At 39.4% G+C, this 24,443-nt stretch overlaps 1 protein-coding gene across 2 annotated transcripts; it reads right to left on the reverse strand.

Moving 5' to 3' along the window:
* Positions 1-1,751: 1,751 nt before the first annotated feature.
* Positions 1,752-22,013, reverse strand: LOC121916270 (protein argonaute-3). 2 transcript variants are annotated; one of them, XM_042441183.1, is made up of 15 exons: positions 21,844-22,013; positions 18,476-18,596; positions 17,062-17,270; positions 15,548-15,684; positions 13,310-13,444; positions 12,238-12,325; positions 11,960-12,107; positions 10,697-10,816; positions 10,454-10,576; positions 8,181-8,314; positions 6,489-6,673; positions 5,543-5,702; positions 3,755-3,845; positions 2,767-3,003; positions 1,752-1,882 (listed from the first exon to the last, which is right to left on the reverse strand). In XM_042441183.1, exons 1-14 carry the CDS (start codon positions 21,987-21,989, stop codon positions 2,797-2,799), a joined length of 2,004 nt encoding a protein of 667 aa, XP_042297117.1. In that variant the 5' UTR covers positions 21,990-22,013; the 3' UTR covers positions 1,752-1,882; positions 2,767-2,796. The 2 variants fall into 2 exon arrangements, with proteins under 2 accessions (XP_042297117.1, XP_042297118.1); XM_042441184.1 differs by lacking the exons at positions 1,752-1,882; positions 2,767-3,003 and having other exon boundaries at positions 3,778-3,929.
* Between the last annotated feature and the right edge of the window lie 2,430 nt (positions 22,014-24,443).

Consider the following 24,443-nt stretch of genomic DNA (forward strand, 5'->3'; position numbering starts at 1 on the left):
CCAGTATGCAAGCAAAGGTTTAAAGTTACTCTCCTGGGTAGTATGACATTTCTACTTAAACGTATGTTTTAAATCTCATAATAAACAACTACTTTATCCTTGAGGAAATATCTGACTTCAAGTCAGTTTTTGCTGTTTTAAACTGCTTTGGTTAAAGTAAAAAATTAATCCAGCTAGCAGATTCACTGATGATTCCTTTCCAACCAACAGCACCAGCCTCTCTTGCATGTATTGTCTGTGCCTATTTCTTACCTGTATTCCTGCATGGCTACAGAGGTAAAAATCAAATTCATAAGGATGTGTAATGTCTGTATCTACAGTTGTCCCAGCTGGGATGTTCCCACTTCTTCCAACCTAGAAAGTGATGTGTTTCCCCAAGGGGGGAAAAATAAACATAGAGAAAAGATTAGCTGCCAAATTTTATAGCAAATGCTAATATGAGGGATGAAAGAAAGAAAGAAAGAAAGAAAGAAAGAAAGAAAGAAAGAAAGACATTTTAAGATATTTTTAAAATGGTTATATGGAATTTAATGCATGTATACTGTATTCTATATATTTATTTAATGTGTTATTTATTTATTTATTATCTAATTTACAAGTTGCTTTACAGTCTAGATTCTCCAAATGCCGCACAAGGATTACCTCAAACAAAATGCCAAAAAAGAAAAAAGAAAAAAAGAAAGAAAGAAAGAAAGAAAGAAAGAAAAATCAAAATACAATGAAAAAGCACTTTAAAACATAACAGAGGAAAATAAATTCAACAAATGGTGGTAAAAAGTAGGAGCAGAGGAAAAATAGCCATACAAGGCTTGAAACAGTATGAAGCCATAACATTGTTTAAAGGGCTTGGTCTTTCTCTAAGGCTAGTCAACATCTGAAGGGCCACTACTGAAAAGCCATCTCTTTTCATAGCCCTCCATCACACTTGACAGGAGAGGAACCTCAAATGATGATCTTGGAGCTGTATTAGATACATGTGACTCTATTTTTCTGGTTATTCGATTTCTTCTGCATGAGATAAAAAAGAGCTCTTGCGACAAGTTAAAATAGAGGTTACAGCAGACAGACTTCAACAAATGGCAGAGAAATTCCATGTAGCCACTCATATTTTCACACGTATAAAGAAGCCTAACGTCTTCAACAAAGTGGGAAAGCCAAAAGCTTTAATATCAGACAGCTTTATGGAATGATTCTCAAAACTCACACCAAAATGAAGCTGGTCTGCAGTCTTACACTAGGTTATATCTGTAAATCTAATCTGATATAAAACTGTATTTGGTTTCCAGATTACACTTTTGGTGATTTAGCTCATAATAATATTCTTTGATCTCCAGCAGGAGTATTACCTAGCCCTGCTCCCCCAAATGCATTCAAGCAATGATGCCATGGATGGAATCTGGTATCTCCTGCATGCAAGGCATGTACTTTACCACCACATAGTATGGCCTCTCTTTTAAAACATTTACCAAGTGAGGGATTAATTAATTTGCTGCTACATAATGGCAAAGAGGCTGGGTGATAAATCAGGTCATCGTCAATTATAATCTTGCTTCAGTCATCAGCTTCAGTGCACTGAATAATTATGATCTATAATGATTACCTACTTTAACAGAGCTGTTGTAAGGATTACAAAATGATGCCTGAAAAGTGCGGCAAAGCTCTCTAAAGCACCATATAAATGCTTAAAAATTATAATTCTTAGCTATCTGTGTGAAAGCAACTACAGTGTAATGAGATAAAGTCTTACCCTTTCTGTTCTATCAGCACAGAACAGCCTTGTATGATGCCTCTTCTGAACAACAATATATGTTATACCAGGCTGATAATCCTTTTCCAGACTGATACAGGCCTCTCTGATTGCTAGCAGCTCGTAATACAACACCTACAGTTTAGAAACAGAAAAGTTAACTTATCTCTCAAACAGCAAACAAGACATGATGCCTAAACCAAATTTCCATTCTCAGAAACACATAGATGTCACTATCTAGATCCCAGTGAGTTCCTGGCTAGATCAAAAGCACTTGGGAGACATACATAAATAAATAAACAGCTCCTCTGCAGTAACACAGATAAGTTGGTGAGACATATTTCTACTTCAGTCTACTAAGAAAATAAGGAGTCCATGGTTTTGGCTGACTCTGAACTTCAAACTGTGACAGACAATACAGACTGGGCTGAGCCTGCCATTCCATTGGAAAATGCCTTCTACTATAGTAGTGGAAACACTGGCATTTCACCAATTACATCTAATTCAGGTGAAAAGCTTTGTTTTGATCAGTGGACATGCTTTGAGTGGTTAATGCAGGAATGGACACACTGCAGCGCACAAGTTACACACAGCCCACAAAGACCTTTTATGAGGTTTCGCGGATGGCCCTCCACATTGCCAGAAACATTCTGCCAAAAATGACTTTGCCACTCCTAGAGCCATTCAGAAGAGAAAGTTTGGGGTTGATAGGTTATCCTTCCCCCAACCCCATCTCTCCCCTTCTTCCTGCTTTACATTTTTTGCCAGTTTCTGGGCTGATGGGACCTGCAACAAGTGCCGGGCTGAACATCTGACCCCCAGCCCTGTCATAGTTGTATATCTCTGGTTTCATGGCTTATTTTTCTCTTTGATGTGTTTTACTTTTTTACATTTATGTGACACTTTCAATTCTCTGGTACACTGCAACTGAAGTAGCTTTTTCCTTTGTTGTCATTGTTTGATTTCCTGTTTTAATACACACTGGTGTTTTTATATGCTCTGTTAGCTGTTCTGCAGACCTTGTTAGGGCTGAAGACACAGGATATAAATTATCTAAAGACCTGTCGAAACTGTCCCTCTGATACTCCATCACGGTAGAAGATGATTCGCGTGGGCTTGAAGCGTGTTGACTTGTAGAACTGGATGAGAAGTTCTCTAACCATGGAGGCCAAATCTTGGATTATCTCCTGGCGAGGTTTTTGAACTCTCACTGTGGCACAGTACCTGCTTGGATGGGCATCCATGCTACCTACAACCTAAAGACAAGAGACACAACATAATAGTTCCACAAGGACAACATCTGCAGCATGCTTTCTCTAGTTTTGTGTGTCTGTGGGGGGGGGGATTACATGATACAAAGGCATAATTTAAAACAGGACTTCATAAAATGACAAAACAGTTACTGAAAGCTGTGAAAACCATCTGCTGTATGAAAGTTTATGACTTTCAAAATGAAGTACATTTTATTTCTTAGCGCCAGGAAAGAAATTACTTTTATGGAGCAAAACTGAATGGAATATACTTCATCAGCATTTCATTAATGCCAAATGTGCCTGGTATCATGAAATACACACACAGCAAACACACTCAACATATATGAACAGAACTGAATTCTACAGGCAACCCTAATAAGTGTCGCTTACACATTAACTTTCACACCATTTCACAATGCTAAACCAACAGGCACAACACAACAGTCTATTGTGGCACAAGGTTTTCAATAACACGATTGTTCCTCCATTGTTGCCAGCCATTCTGCATAGAACTTATAGTGCAAATGAGCAGAAGACGAGAGTGAATCAGATACATGTGGCTTGCAAGGACCAGATATGCTGAATGAATCAATTTGATTCATAATAATGCTGATACTCTCTAGACATCTAAGAATAATTTTACATCATGAAACATGTTTCATCTACATAACAGTGAAAAATCAAGTAAAAAGGAAGCAAAAACCAAACCAGAGCTCATCATCTGGGGGAAATTTAATCTCTTAATGCAACTTACAGCAGCAATAGATGGTTTCTTTCCATCTCCAGCAGGTGGATGAGTAACATCTGCTCCCAAGAAGATCACTGGTTGTTGGAACACAGAAGGTCTTTAAAAAAAAGTGACAAGTCAACCTCAAACCCAATATTCGTCTATAGCACTGCTCAGAAGGTCCTGGGTTATGCCTCATGTTCTGGAAGATAAGAAAACACTCCTGCCATGTACCCACAGGGTCTATAAAAGATCTTCACGGTTACATTCAAACCACATGTAACAAAATTTACCTTTCTGAAGGTGACCACATTTTTGCAGAGTGAAAGCTTTAAATTCTGCCCTGATTCTCATAATACCACATAAAGTTCTAATAATGTCTTATAAGCCAGAATACAATAACTAACATGAAAGCAAAAGAGGATATATAAACAATTGAGTATATGCAGGGGTCTTTCCCCTTCCTTTCTGACTTTTGCAGCTCTTCATCCACCCTAAAATACTTCCTGATAAGTTTGGGAAAACCTTAGAGCCATTTTTTTGCACCAGAGAGGGCTGCGTTGGGAAGAGGTAGGAACTAAAATCCCAGCTCCACTGATGTGGTATACCAAAGAATACAGTTGAATCTTGGGCCATTTTTGCAGCCCTTTTGTTGTTGTTGTTAACTGCCACCAAGTTGATTTTGACTTGGGTGATCATATGAATGAGAATCACTCTGTCTTGCAGACTCAGGGCTGTGGCTTTCTTGATTGAGTCTATCCCTCTAGAATCTGGTCTTCCTCTTTTCCTGCATCCTTCTACCTTACTAAGCATTATTGTCTTTTCTATTGAGCCAAGTGTTCTCATCACTGAAGTAACTTTGCCAGTTTTAACTAATGTATTTATTTGTCAATGATTTAGAGAATTTGTTCATCCTAGCAAAGATTTTGGATCAACATACAATAGATGTCAAGCAAATAAATACAAAAGAGCTTCTGTAAAAAAAACACATATATAATAAAATAATACAAACTGATTGGAATTTATCTCTGAGTAAATGCTTGTCTGAAGGGTAAGGTCTTCAAAAATACTGAAAAAACACAAGAGGTGTGCGCACACCTCTACGTTAGAAGGAAAGGAAACGATGTAATAAGACCCTACTCGTGGTGGGTGTCAAACAGCTCTCAGACCCATGGGGAAGGAACCACTCAGAGGAAAAATTATGTATTTTTAGCACATGTTCAGTCATTTTCATGGTGAGTGCAATGCCACAGTGGATCTTTTTACCCAGTGGGATCATGGCTTCAACAGAATCCCGTTTTCTCCATTGGAAAAATCCCCAAGGGTGATGAGAAAACTGTTCCCCTCAAGGAGTGGACCTTTTAAAAAGTCCTCCACCTCAAAAAGAGGAGATGGCCACTATGAGCCCAAGTCTAGATTCATGGAAATCCAAGTCTTTCAAGGTAAAGACCAAGAGTATGCCTTGCATTTTACATGAAACCATTGACAAAATGAGACAGCACTGTGGTTAACAAAAAGGTCATGAAATCCTGAGCTGAATGCAACACAGATCCTGGTTTCAACCACACTCAAGATTGCCTAAAAAACCTCTCAGGGAGATTACTTGGGAATATAGGATGTACAAGTATACTGCACCCCTGATTTGTCTCTGCAGCCCCACACCAGTTGAAATATAGTAGTACAGCTGGTCAAAACCTATTGTTGCTGCTCCTTCAACTGGTAGGTTTCAGCTGCAGGGAGAACAAAACTTCCATGGGCCAAGTGCTGTTAGATGCTACACAAATACGTACTTTAACATTAAATAGAGATTCTTACCGTTGATGAGGTACAAGGATGTTGTTGATTCCTCCCAGTTTTACATTTATTTTTAGGCACAAGTTTGAGAGGGTTTGTGGAGATGTTTTTATGACGTTCTTGACTTGAACACATTGTGTGGCCATTCCCAAAAGTGTGTCCCCCACACGCTTCACCTCCGCTGAGAAAAAAGCATTGATGTAAGACTTCAATTAAGAGATAATTCTAAAATCTTTCATTGCAGTGTCAGTTTATTTGAATTATGCCCGAAGTCTCAAGAGGCAATCTAAATGACCCATGAAAAAGCAACCCAGCTCTGCTTGATATTTTGAAGAATGAGATCCCTTCAGGAAGGCAAAGAAAGCTGGAGCATCTTGAAGTCAGGCTGACAAGGGAGGAAGAGCCGCTAAGCAGGCTCTTCTTCTTCAGCTCTTCACCTTGTTAGGACATATCTTCCCTAGCAGTTGAGAAAGGGGATAATAGAAGCAGGGAAGCTTAACTGCAACAAGATTAACAACAAAAGGCAAAACCGAGTCAGCAGTTCCTCCTTCCTTGCATATTCCAGCCTCTCTTTATTTATAAGGATGGGTTAAAAAAAGCAGTGCAAGTAATACATTCAACAGGATACCTGGCTCACAAGCAGTATTATGGCAACTTTTGCATTTAAAAGAAAGAATATCTTGGCAGGGCCTACAATCTATATGAAGGAAGAAGGGAGGGGAGGGAGTAGTGGTGGCATTAAAAAATGAAATTTATACTCCAACCTTCCTCTTCTTCCCCCATTCTGGCTATTTCTCAACTCACAACACATGGAAGTTTTTTAACAGCCACAGTCTTGTTTGTGCTAATTTAACTGTAACTCATTTAACTGCCACTAGCTTTGGTTACATCATCATCTGAAAAAGCCAGGACAGAAGAAAATAAACTAAAATGTAATGAAGCTAAATACAGCTTCCTGGTTATTTACCATACACTGGCGTCTTTCCCGGTAAGATGACTATGATGAGCTGGAGTCCAGAATATGTGTTTTTAAGGTGTCGAAACATGGGCTCCACACTGTCAGCACCTTGTGCATATTTACAGAAGCATGGCTGGCCCTGGATTGGCATGCCTGCATCCTTGGAGATTTTGCGCAACTGGTCTGTAAAACCCCTGGCAACAAAATGAGAGCTTTATGAACACTAGCAATCACAAGTGTAACATATCAGTTTACATACCCCTATAATATATGCAGACATCATTCCCCCATCCTCATAAACTGTAAGCTAATGAACCGCACATTTAATTCCTCAAGCTACTTTTTTCTGTAGTGGGAACATTCATCATTGTTCATGGTTACAGGGGCACTGCCACCAAGTACAATGGGCCTTCCTTATCCACGGATTCCAACATCCTCAGATGGTAAGCCCCCCAGTTGTCTCCAATGGCGGCTCATACACGTGGACAGCCCCGGCAGTCCTGCTGTCTTCTGGGACCATGGAGGCCAGCAGGGCGCACCCTATTGCCATGTTGCCCTCTGCCTGGTAGCTGGTTGGGATGGAGGGAGCAGCAGCACCAGGACTGGCATAGCCAGCGCCGGACTCCAGGCTCAGACTCACCTGGCAGGGCACCGGAATGTCTTCATCCCCATCCTCCACCTCAGAGGATCCGGAGATGCCCATGGGGATGCGACTGAGCAGGAGTCCCAGGATCTGGGCACCCACAGGAGCCTCCTCACGATGAGCCAAACGCCTTCCTCATGGAGGCCGGGCTCCTCATGGGTCAGAACCATGGACAGAGGGAACAACCCAGCAGGATCCCCACGGGAGAGGAAGGAGCAAGGGGCTGTCTCAGTGTCAGTGTCTGCCTAGAAGATGACCAGAAGGTGGGGGACTTCAGGTAAGCCAATTGTTTGGGGACAACAAAGGTCTTACCTGAAGTCCCATTTTCCCTAATGGTGGTGTGGCCATGTGCACACACCACCATTGGGAACAAGGTGACTTGAGCATCCACAGATTTTGGTATCTGTGGGGGGAGGGGTCCAAAATTGATCCCACATGGATACTGAGGTCCCACTATATAGCAATACAAACAAGGATTTATTTTAAGCAGTATTTGAAGGCATCTGACACTGTAATTTCAAATCCACATTAATCACAAGTTGATCACAAGTTGGCAACAGCCATGGTTAACAGTAGTATTAACAAAGGCCTTCAACCATGTTTAAGGTTACCACATGTGACAAAATGAGAAGAGTGGTTGGGCTAACAAATGAAGTAGTCAGACAATCTATTTCTGCTGCATCAGCCACAGGTATGAGTATTACATATGTACAGGATCCTATAGCAATATTTGCGATCCTAGGGTACATTGATATGTGTGTGAAATTTTCTGGTAACTCTTGACAGACAACTCCTGATGCACCAGCTTGAACAGTAACAACAGCCTCAAAATCACCCAGGGATAAATGGAAATGCATGAAACAAACTAACAGCAGTTAAAAGGGGTTGGGCAAAGAAATCCTACTTTCAGCTAAAAAAGTAGGTCAGTTTCACCCGTTTGAAGGGAAAAGTACTGAACTCACACCCTTTCCCCCACCCAATTCTTAATTAGCAATCTATAATTCTGTAAGTGGTTGGGTGAAACTGGAAACTTCTCACTGCCTGAACACATGGCTTACTTTAATATCTCTTCACGACACTGCCTCTGTGTTGCAAAGCAAGCAATGGCCCACATCTTTATTTCTACACCAGTATGAAACTGTTTTCCACGCATATCCCACACACCATGGCTTGGTGTTGCCACTGTTCGATTCTAAGGAAATAAACACAAAAAACACACATGTAGATATCAGTATTCTAGAAATGTAAACTATATGCAACTTTATGTCATACTTACTTATTTACCATCTTACCCTAGTCTGGGAGACAAGACAGCTCACAAATTAAAACATTACAGTAAAATACATTAATTTACAAATATTACATTACACACTAATTTACTAACTGCCCTAGGGACAATAGCAACAGTGAAATGGTTAGCTAGTGTGAAATGTGAACATAAATGTAAAAAAAAAATACCTGCCAATGTCATCATGTAAAGCCCTTAGTCATTTACATTTTGAACAAATAGATATGATGATGAAACTGGGAAGATTTTATGGTATCCCAGTTCAAGATTGACTGTGCATGTTTGGAAAACCAGCGTTGGAGGATATGGTTCATTATATACTTGAGTGCCAGATATATGCTGGTATTAGAGAAAGTTATTTAGAGTCTATCCTAAAGAAAATGAAATGCTAGGCTGTGAAAGAGAAACTCAGTTTCTTGTTACAATCAACAAATCATATGTAATCCAAAGTATTGATGAATTTGTGGCAAAGGCTACCACATGTAGAGAAAACCTCTTGGAGACCATCTTAACTGGTATAGGAATCTGAGGATGTGAGTGTATAAAATGCTTTTTGTTATGACTCCAATGGTTAATTAGTACTCTTCCTTTGTTATTACAATGTAATCTGTTTTATAACATAAGGTATGTATGTTAAGCTTAGGGATGTATTTTATTTATTTAGTTAGTTAGTTAACTTTATGATTTTGAAAGCCTGGGTTTTTCTTTGCAATGGTCTTTAGACTAAGCAATAAAGGATTTAAAACACTCCCTTAATGTTTTTATTAATGTAATGTATTTAAACACTAGAAGACTAGCTAGTTACCAAAAGACCGTCTGAATAAAATGTATTTGCCAACTGATAGGACAAAAAGGAGGGGAATCCTTCTGTGAAGAACATTCCATAGCCTAGGAGCAGTCACCAAGAACGCCTTTCCCTATATTCTTGCCCCTTTGGAGGTGGTAGGACTGCAATATACACAGTGGGCCCTTGCTTTACGCGGGGGATCCATTTCAGACCCCCCCCCGTGTAAAGCAAAATGCGCATATGTTCAAGCCCCTTTATATTTAATGGGGCTCGTGCTCTCCGCGCACGCCATTCCCAACCCCATTGGATATAATGGGGCTCGTGCTTGTTGTGTGTCTATGCGTGCGTGCTGTGCATTCTGGCATTTAATAGGCGGCTTCAACGTAAGCTGAAAGCCGCCTATAACAAGCCCTCATATGGTGTGGGCTCACTGTACTTCCTTGTATATATTAAAATTCGGGTAAGCTAATATGAGCAGATACAGTCCTTTGGATAACCTGGACCCAAAATGTACAAAGATGTACATATCATAACCTAGTTCAATCTGGCTTCAGGCCTGGCTCTGAGACATAAACAGCTTTGGTTACCTTGGTTTGCTCTCAACCAGTCTATTACTGACCCCAATGCTAGTTTAGAACTAAAACTATTTTTTTTTTTTTCAGATTTAGGTGAAAAGAAAAAATAGGAGCAGGGTATCAGGAATGTACTTGTGGCACTTCACCTTCAGCCAATGTCTTGTAAGAGTTTTATGTAAAAACTAAATATTATGGGGATTAAAACAAAGCCCTGGGGAACACCACTGGTGAATGGCCAAGAATGTTAAAACGGAATTCTTCTGAACCTGTCTCTCCAGGAAAGAGCAGAGCCACTGCCAAACAGTCCCTCCCAGTCCCATACCAGGCAGGCTACCCAAAAAGATACCATGACTGATGGTACTGAGTGCAGGGGGAAATCCTTCCTGTCCACCTTCGAGCATAGTATTACACCAAGGTGACAAAGCTTCCTCTGTCCCATAACCAGGCATGAAGCTGGACTGAAACGAATCCAGATAATCCAGTTCTTTCACGAACCCCTGGAGTTGGGAGGACACCACACAATCCAGGATTTAGCCCAGAAATGAAACACTAGCGAAGGGAATACTGGGGTCATTCTACAGATACTGTGTGAAAACAGAACTACAGGCCAAAGTAACAGTCCAATCTAGTATTACAATAGGACCTGTAGGATGTAACAGGACACAAATAAACATTTCTTACCCGTCCTCCATATTGCAGCATGGGAGCTGGGAGCACACGCCCTGTCACATGAGCCATTTCATCACGGACTTTAAACTGAAATTCCTGAACAAATGGGTCGGCATCGTAATTTGCACTTCTCACCTGGAGTGAAAAGAGGATCCATATTGATTCGATTGCCTCGACTGTCACTGACAGAGAAGCGGGATATCAAGTTTTATTTTTATTATTTTATTATTCTTTCTGATTCAAGACTGAACTAACCAGCCTGCTGATTTCTTCCTGTCTGTCTGGAGCCGATCTTGCTGTTGCTTTTATCATCGTTGATGTTTGATTGTCTGTTAGTTTCTTGATACATCGCTGGCCTGCCACAATGTTACAAACCTATAGAAATACGACACGTTAGTCACATGACTAACATCATACAAATCAACATGGAATTATGCGATGAATCTGAAGCTTTTCACATGGTGAAATAATTTTCAAACTGTCTTTCAGCAATTCCAGGGCTACTCAATAAAAGGATCCGCAATGGAGCATGTACCTCTTTATTTCACTTTAGAAGTTGCAATAACTCAATGTATTGCATTATGTATTATGTACTCTGTGGATATTTGAATGTATGAATGTGGATTGTTGATGTGTTTATGTATTTTATATTTGCTTTGGTGGAAATTAATAAAAATATATATTAAATAAAAAAGAAGTTGCAATAACCAACTTCTTTGTACAATATTCAATATCAAACATATAAAACAGAAATGGCAAAATAGCTACTATAAACAGCCTCTAATAAACCAAGACGAAGCTATCAGCAAGGAATAAAAACAGTAGTGTATATAATACTGAAGTAAAGTCAGCAACAAATAAGAAAGCTATGATATAAAAAGTTTGTAAAATACCTAACAGATTAAAAAGAATTTTAGCTGTCCATAAAGACTATGATTTTAGGTGAACCTCTCTGGGGGGGGGGCATTCAGTAGAAAAGATGCTACCACTATAAAGGGCTTTTACATGTTTCTGCAAATGTTAGTTTAATTATCAATACTGATCTTCCTTTGCTAATTAGAACTGCAGATGAATGTAGATCACTTGATTGGAAAAGGCCAGTGCTCAACAACTTCATAAGTCACCTTCAATTCTTCATCTTACACTGGATCAGCCTCCTGTGTGAAAGGATGCTCTACAAATACACCCAAACACCATATGAAGGCCTCATGAGCAAAAAAATTTGAGAGTGACCATCCTGGACCAATGGTCACAATTATTGTTTAATGATGTTTTCAGGTGATATGTGCAAAAATAGTTTGGACTTTCAGAAAAATGTTGGTAGATTTTTTTAAAAAAAAATTTAAGCACAGAATCTTGTGGCTCATCAAACACTAATAGAGGCATTATGGCATAAGTTTTGATGGCCTAAAGCACATTTCATCACACACATAAAATGTGTTATCTTCAGACGCCCCCCTCTCTTTATATAAAATGCTTTTACACAAAAGAAAGATGTCAAAAGTTTGGCAAAATTACTTCAAGAGGCAGGTAGGTGTGTTTCTGCTCCTGTCCCACTTGTAGACAAGGAAGATGAGGGTATTTCAGCTGGAGGTTGTACTTTTCTCTGAAGTACTGTGCTACCGTTCTCTCCACAGTCTGGCCATTTTCTAACTGCAATGGGAAACTGAAAAAAGAGAAAGTGCATTTTCATGAAAGCAAAACAGAGAGACCTAACTTCTCTCTTGTTTCATTTCCCCCAAGAAGCAGTACTATGAGCAGCTGTTATATGCTTACAGTTGCAAACACTTGCTTACGTTTGATGACTGGCAGGTCTCCGTGTAACATTGCAGACGCGGTACTTCCGTCTCATTGTTCCACAATGAGTCACTTCAACCTTCAGACCTATTTGAAAACAATGGGTGAGAAAGAATACCAATGTCAAAGAATGCCTGCACCTAAAAGGGTGTGTGGTAAATGCAACAGCTATTTCATAACATTATGAAAATGTATTTAAATGTATCTGAATGACTAGTACTGTACAATAAGAGTCTCCAGGTATTAAGGCAGGTTTCTTAATACCATGGCACAATTGTAGGAAGTGTAACACACACACTGAATGCTTATAATTTCATATGTGAAAGAATGAGCCTAGGGGAAAAAAGTCACAAATGGGTACAACAAGCCACACTAAAACTTCAGAGGACCTCTCTCCACATTCTATTCTGCATGTGCGCACACAGATATGCATGGCCCTTGACATGTTTTCTACTGTGTAATTAGATAAAAAAAGTTGCTGATGTTCAATGAACTATATGATTTCCTTTATGAGGATCTGATGAAAGCCACAGACACCCTTCCCAGGGGAAAGAAAAAAACATGTTAACACAGGAAGGAAATCAAAGGAGGAAATTTTGCAGTCCATTTACTGAACTCCTGAAGCCCAATCATGGACTCCTTACATCCATGGAAGACAAATTAAGAATCTGTGTGAGATGGATCTGTTCACAAGGTGATCCAAGATAATAATAATCATAATAATAATGGTTTATTTCTTTCCCACCTCTCCTCAAGGCTCAAGGTAGGGCACAACATATTAAAATAGAAACAATTAAAAAGAAAACACACAATACACTTCCTTCTCTCTCAAATAGCATTGTCTGCTCTCCACCCTCCATACTGCTTAAAATACAGATGGAACTTGAAATACAGGTGGATACAGATGCACACATGTGTATCACGTTCCACAAAACAACACAGGTTAATAAAAATTGGCTTAGCTGACTTTCTAAGTAACATCAAACATCATCAATACAGCAAGTGCAGAGAAAGCTACTGAAAGCATTCTGAGTTGCCTATATAGTTCATTTGCTCTTTTTTTGTACTTACCCTTTATCTCTTTGGTGAATTTTACCCGGTGAGAATCAGTCAGAGGTCGTGGTTGTTCATCGATGTTGTGAATATCAAGAACTTCACACATGAACTGAATTACAGGTTGTGCTTTGTAGAAGGCAGTGGCAGAAACTTAAGAGAAATTTTCAAAAGAGACAGGTGAGGAAATGGACGTTCTCCAAAACATCTTTGTGGTGAGTAAAGCAGGCAATTGTATACAAATGGTTCTCTAAATGAATTATCAAAAGAGAACCCGAAATTATGAGGTTTGGCAAACTTTTCCACCCCACATGACTGTTGTTAAGTTTGACTTCATATTTATATGAAAACACACAAAAAAATTAAACAGTTTTGGTCATCTCAATTTTCCATTAAACCTTTTTGAAAAGCGTACAGTAGAGGTTGAGTCTCCCTTATTCAAAATGCTTGGGATCTCTATATCTCTGCATGTTAAGCTGCAGCCTAATATAGCATCTAACTATTCACAAGTCCAAATTAGCTTTGAAGTCCTTCCATTAGGTATACACAGTTTTTTGAATAAGCATGTGTTTATACAATAGTTTACAGGAGAAGAGAAAAATAACCTGTGCAAACACTATCTCACTGTGCAGCATAATGTGTACTCAAGTAGCATTTTGGGGTATTTGAAGTTTTGCTACATTATAAATGGTTTAACTTAGCAGTGATGAATTTATCCCCACCTTTGCTACAATGACTGAACACTAGGCAGAGAAGCAACATGTTTCAAGCACTTCCCATACAGCAAAATTACTGGACTGTGAAAGAGTTAATGAGGTATTTCTGAAGTTCCCAGGCCTCAAGTACACCAATCAGAATGTCCCCATACAAATACAACAAAACATTCTTCAGACATGCGTCACCATCAGCTACCCGCCAACTTCACATGACGCATGCTAGATGCCCACAGACGCTGATTAGCTGAATGAACACCAATAGCTTATACTCTGCCCACTCCAAGCCCCAACCTGCTGCAGTTTGTCACCATCAGAATGATTTACCCAACCAATTGGAAAAGATTTTATAAGTACTTAGCATTGGCTGGGCAGTGATTAAGAGGTTTCAGAGGATTTCTTGCACATGCCATCTTCCAATCAAGATGGGGAAAGTTATTCTTCCACAACAAAGGCTTAAGTCCTCAACTACAATGTTCATGTAGGCTAAACTAAAAACGAATCAGCTTCTTGCTGGTTGGTCTTCAGCCTTGGGTTACGCAAAGCATAGCGGTAAAGTTAAGTCAGAGATTTGGAGATCAGTTTATTCTTTCGAACCACAAACATTTCAAATAACGTGTTCAAACTCCTTCCATTATCCAATCGGTGCTGAAGTCAGTGGTCTATATCTGTGGAACATTGTTATCTTGCTCCGTGTGCCTTCAAGTCATTTCTGACTTAATGGTGACCTTAAAGTTATCATGGGGTTATCTTGGAAAGATTTGTTCCAAGGGAGTTTCTCTTTGCCTTCCTGTGAGGCTGAGAGAGTGTAACTTGCCCAAGGACACACTCCATGGGCGAATGGGGATGTGAATCATGATCTCCAGCATCATAATCCAACATTCAAATCATTACACCATGCTGCCTCATGAACTTCAAATTACTTCAATATAACCTAGCTTATACACCTGCCACTACTTGGATTTTCTGCACTGAAAGCCAGGCTTTCATTAAGAAGTGTCAAGCTGGTCACCATTTCTCCATTCCTTAAAAGGAATTCCTCAGAATGGAAGAGAAACTTATGCCTTCACTTTTAAGATGCAAGTCTTGCTCTCTTTCTTTAAATAGAGATTGGTAAACCATGGGGTAAGAGTAAAAGATGTACACTACTCAAGTGAAATCAATCCACTCCTGGTTTAGGGAAGGCTAATCATAGTTGATTTAAAGGTCACGTTGGAGGACAGTAAGCAAGAAATGCAATGTGGACCAGGGCTTGGAAGTGAACTACATTTGCACTGCTATATTTCTTTCCCTCCACCCACTGCATTAAGCTGCAAGTCCTATAGGCACAGAGATTCATTTAGACATATCCATTTCCCATCTCAAGGCAAAATAGTGTAGGCCATAAAATGAAGACAACAGATTTAACCTGCATTCAAAACTGAAACTTCTAAAACAAACCATTTTAACTTCCAAACAATGAATGCACAGGATGGCATACACAACCATCATTTATGCAAATAAAATTCTTACATATATCACAAAGAGAGGACTATTGTCTTACCATCAATATTTAGCATCATTTTCCACATTGCAGGCCGAACAGACTGATGGAATCCAAACCATACTTCCCTGCCACCTCCCAAGGGATGATCATAACCTTCTGGAGCAGAGAAGAAGGACCGGCCTACAGGTGTATACCTATATTAAAAAAGGTCAAATTACTACCACTGTTCATAAAGAGTTTTCTTCAATCAGTATCTTATAAATAGACAATACCAGGAGTGGCTTACTGTGCAGGGTCAGGCTAAAGATGTTTGGTTACTTGAAGTGAAGGCTTCCATGCACAAAAGCCAAATAGACTGGAAGCTGATTTTTACCTTGGTAAGGATGGGAGCAGAATGGCGTCCTCTTCTCCAACTTAGGGCAACAGAAGAGGCAGAAGACAAGCTCTGTAACCTACATGGCTTGTCATTCAAAAACTTAAAATAGGATCGGACAAAACAGTAAAACAATTCCCTTTGTTTAAGTGGTGTCCTAACATGTGCCACTCCTCAGTTAGATGAAAGAAATTTACTTACTACTTTGTCAGATCCTACTTTGTCTAGGAAACAATACAGTTTTCCACTGTTCTTAGAAGCACAGGATATGGGGACTTTGTCAAAAGAGAGCATTTCAGGTTCAGTGGTTTTGAAAGCTACTTTAATAGCATTTATTTCCATCTGTGTAGAACTTTCAGTCCTTGAAGTGCTTCACGTACATTCTTTCACTTATGCTTACAGCCCTGTAAAATAGGTTTATTTTCCCAGTGCTGAGTTTGGGGTTGTTCCCAGGCTGAGAGAAAATGACTGTGTTAATAACTTTGCAACAGAAGTAAAATGTAAACTCTGAGCACCTGGTTTCATTCTTCAGTCTCTTAGCCTCAGTATATCACCTCAGTCTTAGGTTTCACTTCTCATTTGGAAATCCACAAGTCTGAAGTGATTATTTTAACAGATTATTTTTTTTATTTCATCTTGTTAGAGAGGAAAATCATACTTCACGGACATGCAAAAGAGAATGAGTCCAAATACACCAAGGTGCAGAGGACAGTAGTTTCATATTTCTGGAATGTCCAAGGTGAAATTCAAATCCTCCATCTTGATTGTTTGGGGAAATTCTGCCACAAAACCAGCGGTGTTTTGATAGGATCAGTACACGCTAAATTGCTTTAAAACATATAAACTCTGAAACAGAATCTGAGTAAGTAAGACATGCAAAGCACTTGTTACAGTGCATTTGATATTTGTGCTGATCTACTGTGCACATTGTCTGACTGGCTGCCACTTGGTAAACTCAACACAAGCATCTCATTGTCCTGGATCACTCCTAAATGCCCTCAACTGTAGAAAGTTTCTTATTAGCCAACGATCTTCCAGAAGAACCCCTGCCTATGCCAAATGGATAAAGCTGAGCCACCTCCAACCGTACCATTAATGTGAAGTGTGTGCCAACTTTTCTCCCTTCCTCAAAACACTTATATAGCCTTGAAAAGAGATCTGCTTGAAAGAACTTAAGAAAACTGTCCAGAAGACCTACTTCATTGAGGGCAAGTGTCGTAGCACCACATCAACAGCATGAACAGGGTTAGTGCTGATTGGCTTGTCTAATTCCAGAGGTTCAGGCAAGGTTCGTCCTGTCAGAACCTCATGCAGTAAGTGCCAGCTCACCCGGGAAACAAATTTTATTGACACCTTGAAAGGACGATCTTTGCCACCTTCTCCTGGCAATGTGACATCCAAATCAACCTATTGGAAGAAAAAAAAATGTCTTAAGAAAGATTGTAAGCACATAAAGTGTTGAGAAAGCAGAAGGGCAGGGGCATAAAGACTGAAAGCATGAAGGAAAGCCACTTCCATGACATTATTATTTCATCAAGTGTTTGTATACTGGTCAACGACCAAATAAATTTTGCTGCTACTACATTGTTGTAGCAACCTGCAGGAGACATAGTGTTTGGTGACTAGTTGAGTCAGAGGTGACCAGGAAGGTTATAAGATATAAACATTTAATAAAGGTTCTGTGCTAACTTAAGCCTGTAAGGGAACATATATAAAGCTATAAAGAAACAATCAGAAAGACAAGCTAAAGAAACTACTAAGGCGTGTAACTAATAAAATATGTATACACCATATCCACTGTGAACACCATCCACAAAAAGAGATATTGTATTCAGCCTGAGTTGTAAATAAATTTATTATTTTGTTTTAACAAACAGCTGTCTGAAGTGATTTCAGAAACACATTAAAATGCTACCAACAGTGGGAAAAATCTTTTAGGTTTGGGATACATTAGATAGTGGATGTGTGACTGTCAAAGAATAGTTGGTGCCAAGCTGGGGGGGGGGGACTTGGAACCCAGAGGGCTGGCATCTAAAGAGAGCTATAATGCAGGGGACACTTAAGAGGGTCCCGGGTTTGAGTCTGGCAGTGCAGATTTGGAGGGACAGTAGCCATCACAGTCACATGCTCTTATACGCCATTAACCATGCTCCCCTCAACAGCTTCTCTGACAGTAAAGTTTGAGGCTGCAATGTCCTCCAGGTCAATACCTGTTCTTCCCCACCCTCCTTTTTTTGGCTCAAGTTGCTTCATTGAATTTGGCTAACTTTGCAATGACCACCAACATGTTACCTCCTCATACCATCTTAACTAAGGACAGAAACAACAAAATGCAGGCATCTTACTAACATCTCTAATTTTGTTCCTGTTTGGTATATAACATCTTCCCTGATGAAGAAGCCAGTGGAACTTCGAAAGCTTGCAACAAGTATATTGTGCATTTCAGTTGGGCAATAAAGTTATCACTGTTTGGTGGATTTTTGTTTGAATTTACTAAATGGCCAACATAGCTACCTCTGCATCTTTTCACCAATAAAAAGGTAACGCTTTGGGAAAGCAATTCCTTTAACTTGAGAGCAATTAGAACTTACGGCAAGACAAAACTAACTTACCCCAGTTGTTGCCACAGGGAGTGGATTGGCTGTATAAAGGCTTCTTTTGCCATCATAAACTGGCCTGCGGTCCCCAAATATTGTCACTTTAAAATGCTGCACCATTGAATCAACCACCTCTCTAGGAAAAGAAACAAGTACATTTGCATTTGAACAGCACGGCAGCAATGGGGTTAAAACCACGAGCCAAAAAATTGTACTGTATTTCAGACCATTTAATTCTGCCTTTAACAACTTAGAATCCTCTAGAAATGTCGGATTACATCTGCCATCATCCCAGACAATATAGCCATCAGCCGGGAAAGATGGGAACTGCAGTATAAGCAGAGTTTGATTTTTATCAACCCTAAATCTCACATCTTTGAAGAGAGTTGGTATCTGAAATATCTTCCACGTGTTTATAGAGATGTTGTAGCACAATAAGCACAAGCGTTCATCCATAAGCTTTCACACTATCAATACAAAATGAAGTCCGGGGACATTGCATGTGAGAATGATTACTACTCTTTCCTCAGAACCAAACACACATTTAATATTTCTTCAAAAAGGCCCAAAATGATGAATGACAAACCACATATTCTAATGAAGAGACAACAAGCCCAGCTCTTTCCAACGTATTATTCTCTTATACAAAGTTTGTAAACTATTCAGGTTTTTCTTTTTAATTAATCCAGTTAATATTTCTTGCTACAGTATTGCAACCCCATCTGCATGGTGAGAGCAACATTGGGACACAAAATATCTTCAGTGGCCTTGCAACAGCATCTTGTGTTACTAAGAGTCGCTGTTTTCTCACGCCACCGAAAACAAAAGGCTTATTTACATAAAATGGTCCTTCCCAAGCTATTTCAACAAAACAGTTGGATGCGAACTCAACCACTATTAGAAAAGTGCCTCTTTTTATTTAAAAAATCAATTTTTACTTGGGTCTATGTCAGAAAACAATTAGGCCACGTTTCTATATTTTACTCACTACTAACCCCTTCTCATGCAACAAAGGCCCCATACAGACAGGCCAAAATAAAGCTGCTTTGGGTCACTTTGGAGGTATGCTGTTTCAATGATGCATGCGTACTAAGAGTCTGGAAGCTGTGCTCTAGTCCTTAGGACTGGATCATGGCTTTGGCGCAGCTACCGAACTCTTACTACACATGCATCATTGAACCAGAATACCTCCAAAGTGACCCAAAGCAGCTTTCTTTTGGCCTCTCTGTATGGGGCCAAAGTTATGCTCTAGAATCAACAGTCCTCAAAGGATTAAGCTCTCAAAAATTAAACATTTTTCCTGTCTGCTACTCTTATTTCATTCTATTTTATCTAGGTTTCAAGCCAGCTATTTTCCATACAACCTATGCTCAATATTTTAAGTAGCATGCAATAAGGCCATGGCCCATAATTGAGAAAGACTTAACTGAAAAATCTAGTTATCCTAAACTCTGGTGGGGATTTCATTGCTACAGCATTACAAAGACTAGCTGATGAAACTCTTTAGCAGGTATGAAATCAGTCAGCTACAAAAACAAAGAGTTCACACCAAATGACTATTGCAGAAATTAGAGTTGAAATCATCTGTCTTTTGAATCAGTTACACGGGGCTATTCTGATTCCCAAATGGGCCGACACATACTGCAGGGCCATATAAATGACACCACAAACATCTGGTATGAAAACTTTTCTGTCCTTGGGGACCTCTGAGAATTTATTTGACTTTCGTGATAATTATGTGACCATCATTTTTAATAACTTATTTTAAGCAGTTGGGTTAGTAATGGCAGTCCTTGCTTCTTTGGATGCAAAAACTTTTAGTATCAAGGGAAAAATAACTAGCCAGTTTTACCTCAAGTGTCTGAATAGGTCACTGGAAACTATCCTATAACACTACAGTATAGCATTTAAACAAATCTTTTAAAATGTGTGTGTGTGTGTGTGTGTGTGTGTGTGTGTGTGTGTGTGTATATATATATAAACTTTCTTTGCAATATCAGCTTGGGCCGGTGTTGTCAAATACCTCATTTTTGTTGGTAGACAGGATCAAAGGCATGAAACCTTATAAATGAAAGGGACACCAAATTAGCTTTAAAAACGAGTTAAACTAGTCTTTTCTTTAAACTATTAATTGTAGACAACACTTTACAAGAACCCAAACGATTATAAGAGAAACCATGATGAGAATTTATGAACAGGCACTGCTTACATAACTGCATTTTAAATGTCATTTAAACACTATATACTCAGAAGCGCAGTTGTAACAACTTTTGATCCAGACGAAATGCCTGTAGGACTTAAGCAAAGTGGTTGGCGGGGGATTGGAAATGTCTCATACACACCGTGGCCATGAGTCGAAACTGACTCATGGGCAGCTAACAACAAACACCGTGTGTAGTAAAAAGGGCATTTTTAAAAAACAGAAAACAAACTAACATACGTTCAAGTACACATTACAATTTGGATTTCACAGTATAAACCAAAACATTGAAGGTCTAAACTGGAACCAGATGGATGGAACCAGAAAACCCAGAACTGAAACATCCTGCCACAGAATTGAACATACCAGTTCAGGTTAATATACATTACAATATTTAATACAATGCTAATAGCAAAGGGACACAAGAATGGCATATGGCCACTTGACAGCTTGTCAGACAACCTAAGCTATATAAAGACTTACCTACAGAGCCAGGACCAGAATCACAATGATATCTTAACTTTGGGAAGCTGATTCAATTTCAGATTAGATTCCACTTACTCCCAAAATATTTGACATACTAGCAGTTTCAACATCAAATATGCCATTGAACAAATTAACACATTCTAACCATCATCTAAGAAACATATCATTTTCACGAGCAATTCTTAATTCTATAATCCTGTTGAGAGCGTCAATGTAATAAATGTATATTCAGTCTACAAGCAGCTATTACTTAGCACCCACACCTTTATTAACTATCCTAACTGCTATATGTGCTGTGTGTACCTTCAAGTCATTTCCAACTTATGGCGACCCTAAGGTGATCCTATCATGGGGTTTTCTTGGCAAGTTACGTTCAGAGGAGGATTGCCATTGCCTTCCTCTGAGTCTGAGAGCAGTGACTTGCCCAAGGTCAGCCAGTGGGAATGAAACCCAAGGTCTCCAGATCCCAAAGTAAAAGATGCTCTTAATTTTGAGTACTGTATAAATAACATTAGGATACTTTACTGACGTACAAAGAAAAATTAGGGACAAACGTATTTTGATCAGACAGAACACTCTGATTACTCCTATGTGTCATGCCTCAAGCACCTGTAGTAGAAAAAGGCAGAGCATCTAAATTCATCGATAACTGCATATCTGTTAGTAAAGTGTAGTAACATTAGCCATCGTCTCTCACCTGTTCACTCTCCGAGGACACTTATCTGGCTTAATATCCACCTCATAGAGGTAGACGTCAATCTTTGGGATTTCAACTTGGAAGCAGTTGGCCAGCAGTTTAATGGGTTTGCCCATGGTGCCATAGCCAGGGCGTCGGGGCACCATGAGCAGGGGCTGAGCCCCAACGGGTCCTGCCAAAAACAGGGAAAGGAGTTTAGATTTTTACATTGAACAAATCTTAGTAAAGTCCAATTCTTTGCTCACACTGCATAAAATGCATGTGAAGTCTATACATCATCATCAATCATCATCAACAACAACTCCTTCTTCCTTCTTGCATTCATTTACATCCTGCCTTTCTCCCAGTAACTATAATGAAACTTTGATAAGATATGTCAATAAAAAAGTTATTTTAAAAACAATTGAACAATTTATAAAGTTAAGACATTAAACATTAAAATGCATTGAAAGATAATACGAACCATAACACAGCACACCATTGAAAATCCATCCCATTATCTCCTGAAATAACTTTTATATTGATAGAGGGAAATATAGCAACTGAAAAGGCAACATGAAAACATGCCCAGGTTCCTAAAGCTTGTTCCGACTCAGTGCATAATATCAGGAATTTACTCCAAAGTTTATCTAGTCTGACCCTTCTGTAAGACTGAGCCCTCAGAGATTGCCAAAGAGCCATTCAGCACAAACCAAACTGCCCACAGAGGAGACAAAGGGGCTTGCAGAGCAAAGAGCTCATCATCATTCAAGCAATCAAGCTAAACAACACACAAAGCAAACACATACTCCACCCTCCAAACTCAGGGAAAGGAGAGTTCTATATAGTGATCAGGTAGATTCAATGCGTGAGCAAAACCACAGATGATTCCAAGCAAAATTACAAGCAGTGAGAAAACCCCTATGTGACTCTGAGGGTCACGTAATGGTAAATTGTTCATAAACTCACCCAACCCCATTTGTGATTTAATGAACTTTAGTTCTATAACTGTAATACAAAGACCGATCCAACAGCTTTTCACCTCCAAGAGTTTAAAGCTATCCTTTTGCTTACCATATCGAATGTAGTTGCAACCTTCCCTGCACTTTTACCTTTAAAACAAGTATTATACTGCTCCTGTTTTTTCCCAAGCTAAATGAAATACTTGGCTAGTTGCAATTTCTGCAACTATCATTTCCATCTGTTTTCAGCTGGAATCCATCCTTCTCTGACATGGATGGCCCAAACTGTCATCCCAACGTGGTTCCAGCAACGCTTTCTCAAGACAAGCATTGTTTCTATAAATTGTATGAATTGTTTCTATAAATAATGCATTTAAAGTATTGGCAGTGAAATAAGGTGCACCGTTTAATTGTTATAACCTATGGTCCTGTGGTATCTGCATGGTACTAAGATCAGAGATGTAAGCCTAGAAAGGAAACAGGAAGGAGCATTAAAAAACTTTCAGGACTGCCAAAATAAAGCTGCTTTGGGTCTCTTTGGAGGTATGCTGTTTTAAATGACGATGGGTCCTAAGAGTCCGGAGGTTGCCGCCAAAGCCACACTCCATTTCTAAGCACTGGAGTCTTCCGGATTCTTAGGGTGCATGCATCATTTAAATAGCATACCTCCAAAGAGACCCGAAGCAGCTTTATTTTGGCAGTCTGTAACAGGCCTTTTCAGAGATGGAGATCATGTTGTCCTCCATATGCTGCTGGACTACCTCATCCAGCATTTCTCATTAATGGCTATGCTAGCAAGGGCTGCTGGGACTTACAGTACAACAACATTTGAAGATTTCTCTGATTCTCATCCTTGATTTCAACCTTTCCTTCCTCTTTCTTGCTCTCTTCTCTTGGTCAGCTGTTAAAGAGGGAGAAAGCATAGCTTTTGCACACAGAACATCATGCTCCATAGATGTGAGTGGATTAAAACGTTCAGCCAATGCCTCTGAGTCCTAACAATGTAATCCATTGTGGCTGATGGCAGCAATCCACCCAAGAGAAAAAGGAACTTCTACTTTGGGAAAAGAGATAAATTCAAATTCAAGAGCGATGAGAGTTGGGATGAATCATCAAGAGCCCCCCCCCCAAAGATCTCACAACACAAATTGAGGAATTAACCATGATAATATCTAAACATATATGCTTTCTTCCATCAAATATCTCAGGGTCAGAAGGCCATTAGGACACCAGTTTTTCCTTTCCTTTTAACCTAAACAAAGCACCAGATTCTGTCTGATCTTGGAAGATGAGAAGGTTCAAACCCTGGTTAGTACTTGGATGGAAGATGCTAGCAAATACCGGTGCTGTAGGACTATATCTCAGAGGAATGAACTGGCAAAACCACCTCCAAGTATTCCTTGCCTAAGAAAATCCTATGAAATGTATGGAGCTGCCATAACTCAACAAGCGACTTGAAGACACACACACAAAATGGCTCCAATCCCACACCTCAGACTCACCTCACAACCGACCTTCCTAAATCCATATTTTCTCTGTTCTTTTGCTTCTTAAAAGCATTGTACTGCAAGATGTACTGTATCTCTATTTGATTAAACTACAATTAAAATACGCCAAAGATAGAAGAAATTCATGAGTAGGAGACACTGCTAGTTTCAA

The sequence above is a fragment of the Sceloporus undulatus genome, chromosome 9 (assembly GCF_019175285.1).
Source record: "Sceloporus undulatus isolate JIND9_A2432 ecotype Alabama chromosome 9, SceUnd_v1.1, whole genome shotgun sequence".
In the NCBI taxonomy this organism is placed as follows: Eukaryota; Metazoa; Chordata; class Lepidosauria; order Squamata; family Phrynosomatidae; genus Sceloporus; species Sceloporus undulatus.

Bases quoted from the DNA above. Each gene is read 5' to 3' on its own strand.
- LOC121916270 (XM_042441183.1), bottom strand. From the start codon at position 21,989: ATGGTGCCCCGACGCCCTGGCTATGGCACCATGGGCAAACCCATTAAA. The intron at 6,674-8,180 runs GTAAGCCATGTG...TTTTGTTGCCAG, and splicing joins TGTCGTGAAGAGATATTAAA to GGGTTTTACAGACCAGTTGC. The intron at 3,004-3,754 runs GTAAGTTGCATT...TCTTGTCTTTAG, and splicing joins AGAAACCATCTATTGCTGCT to GTTGTAGGTAGCATGGATGC.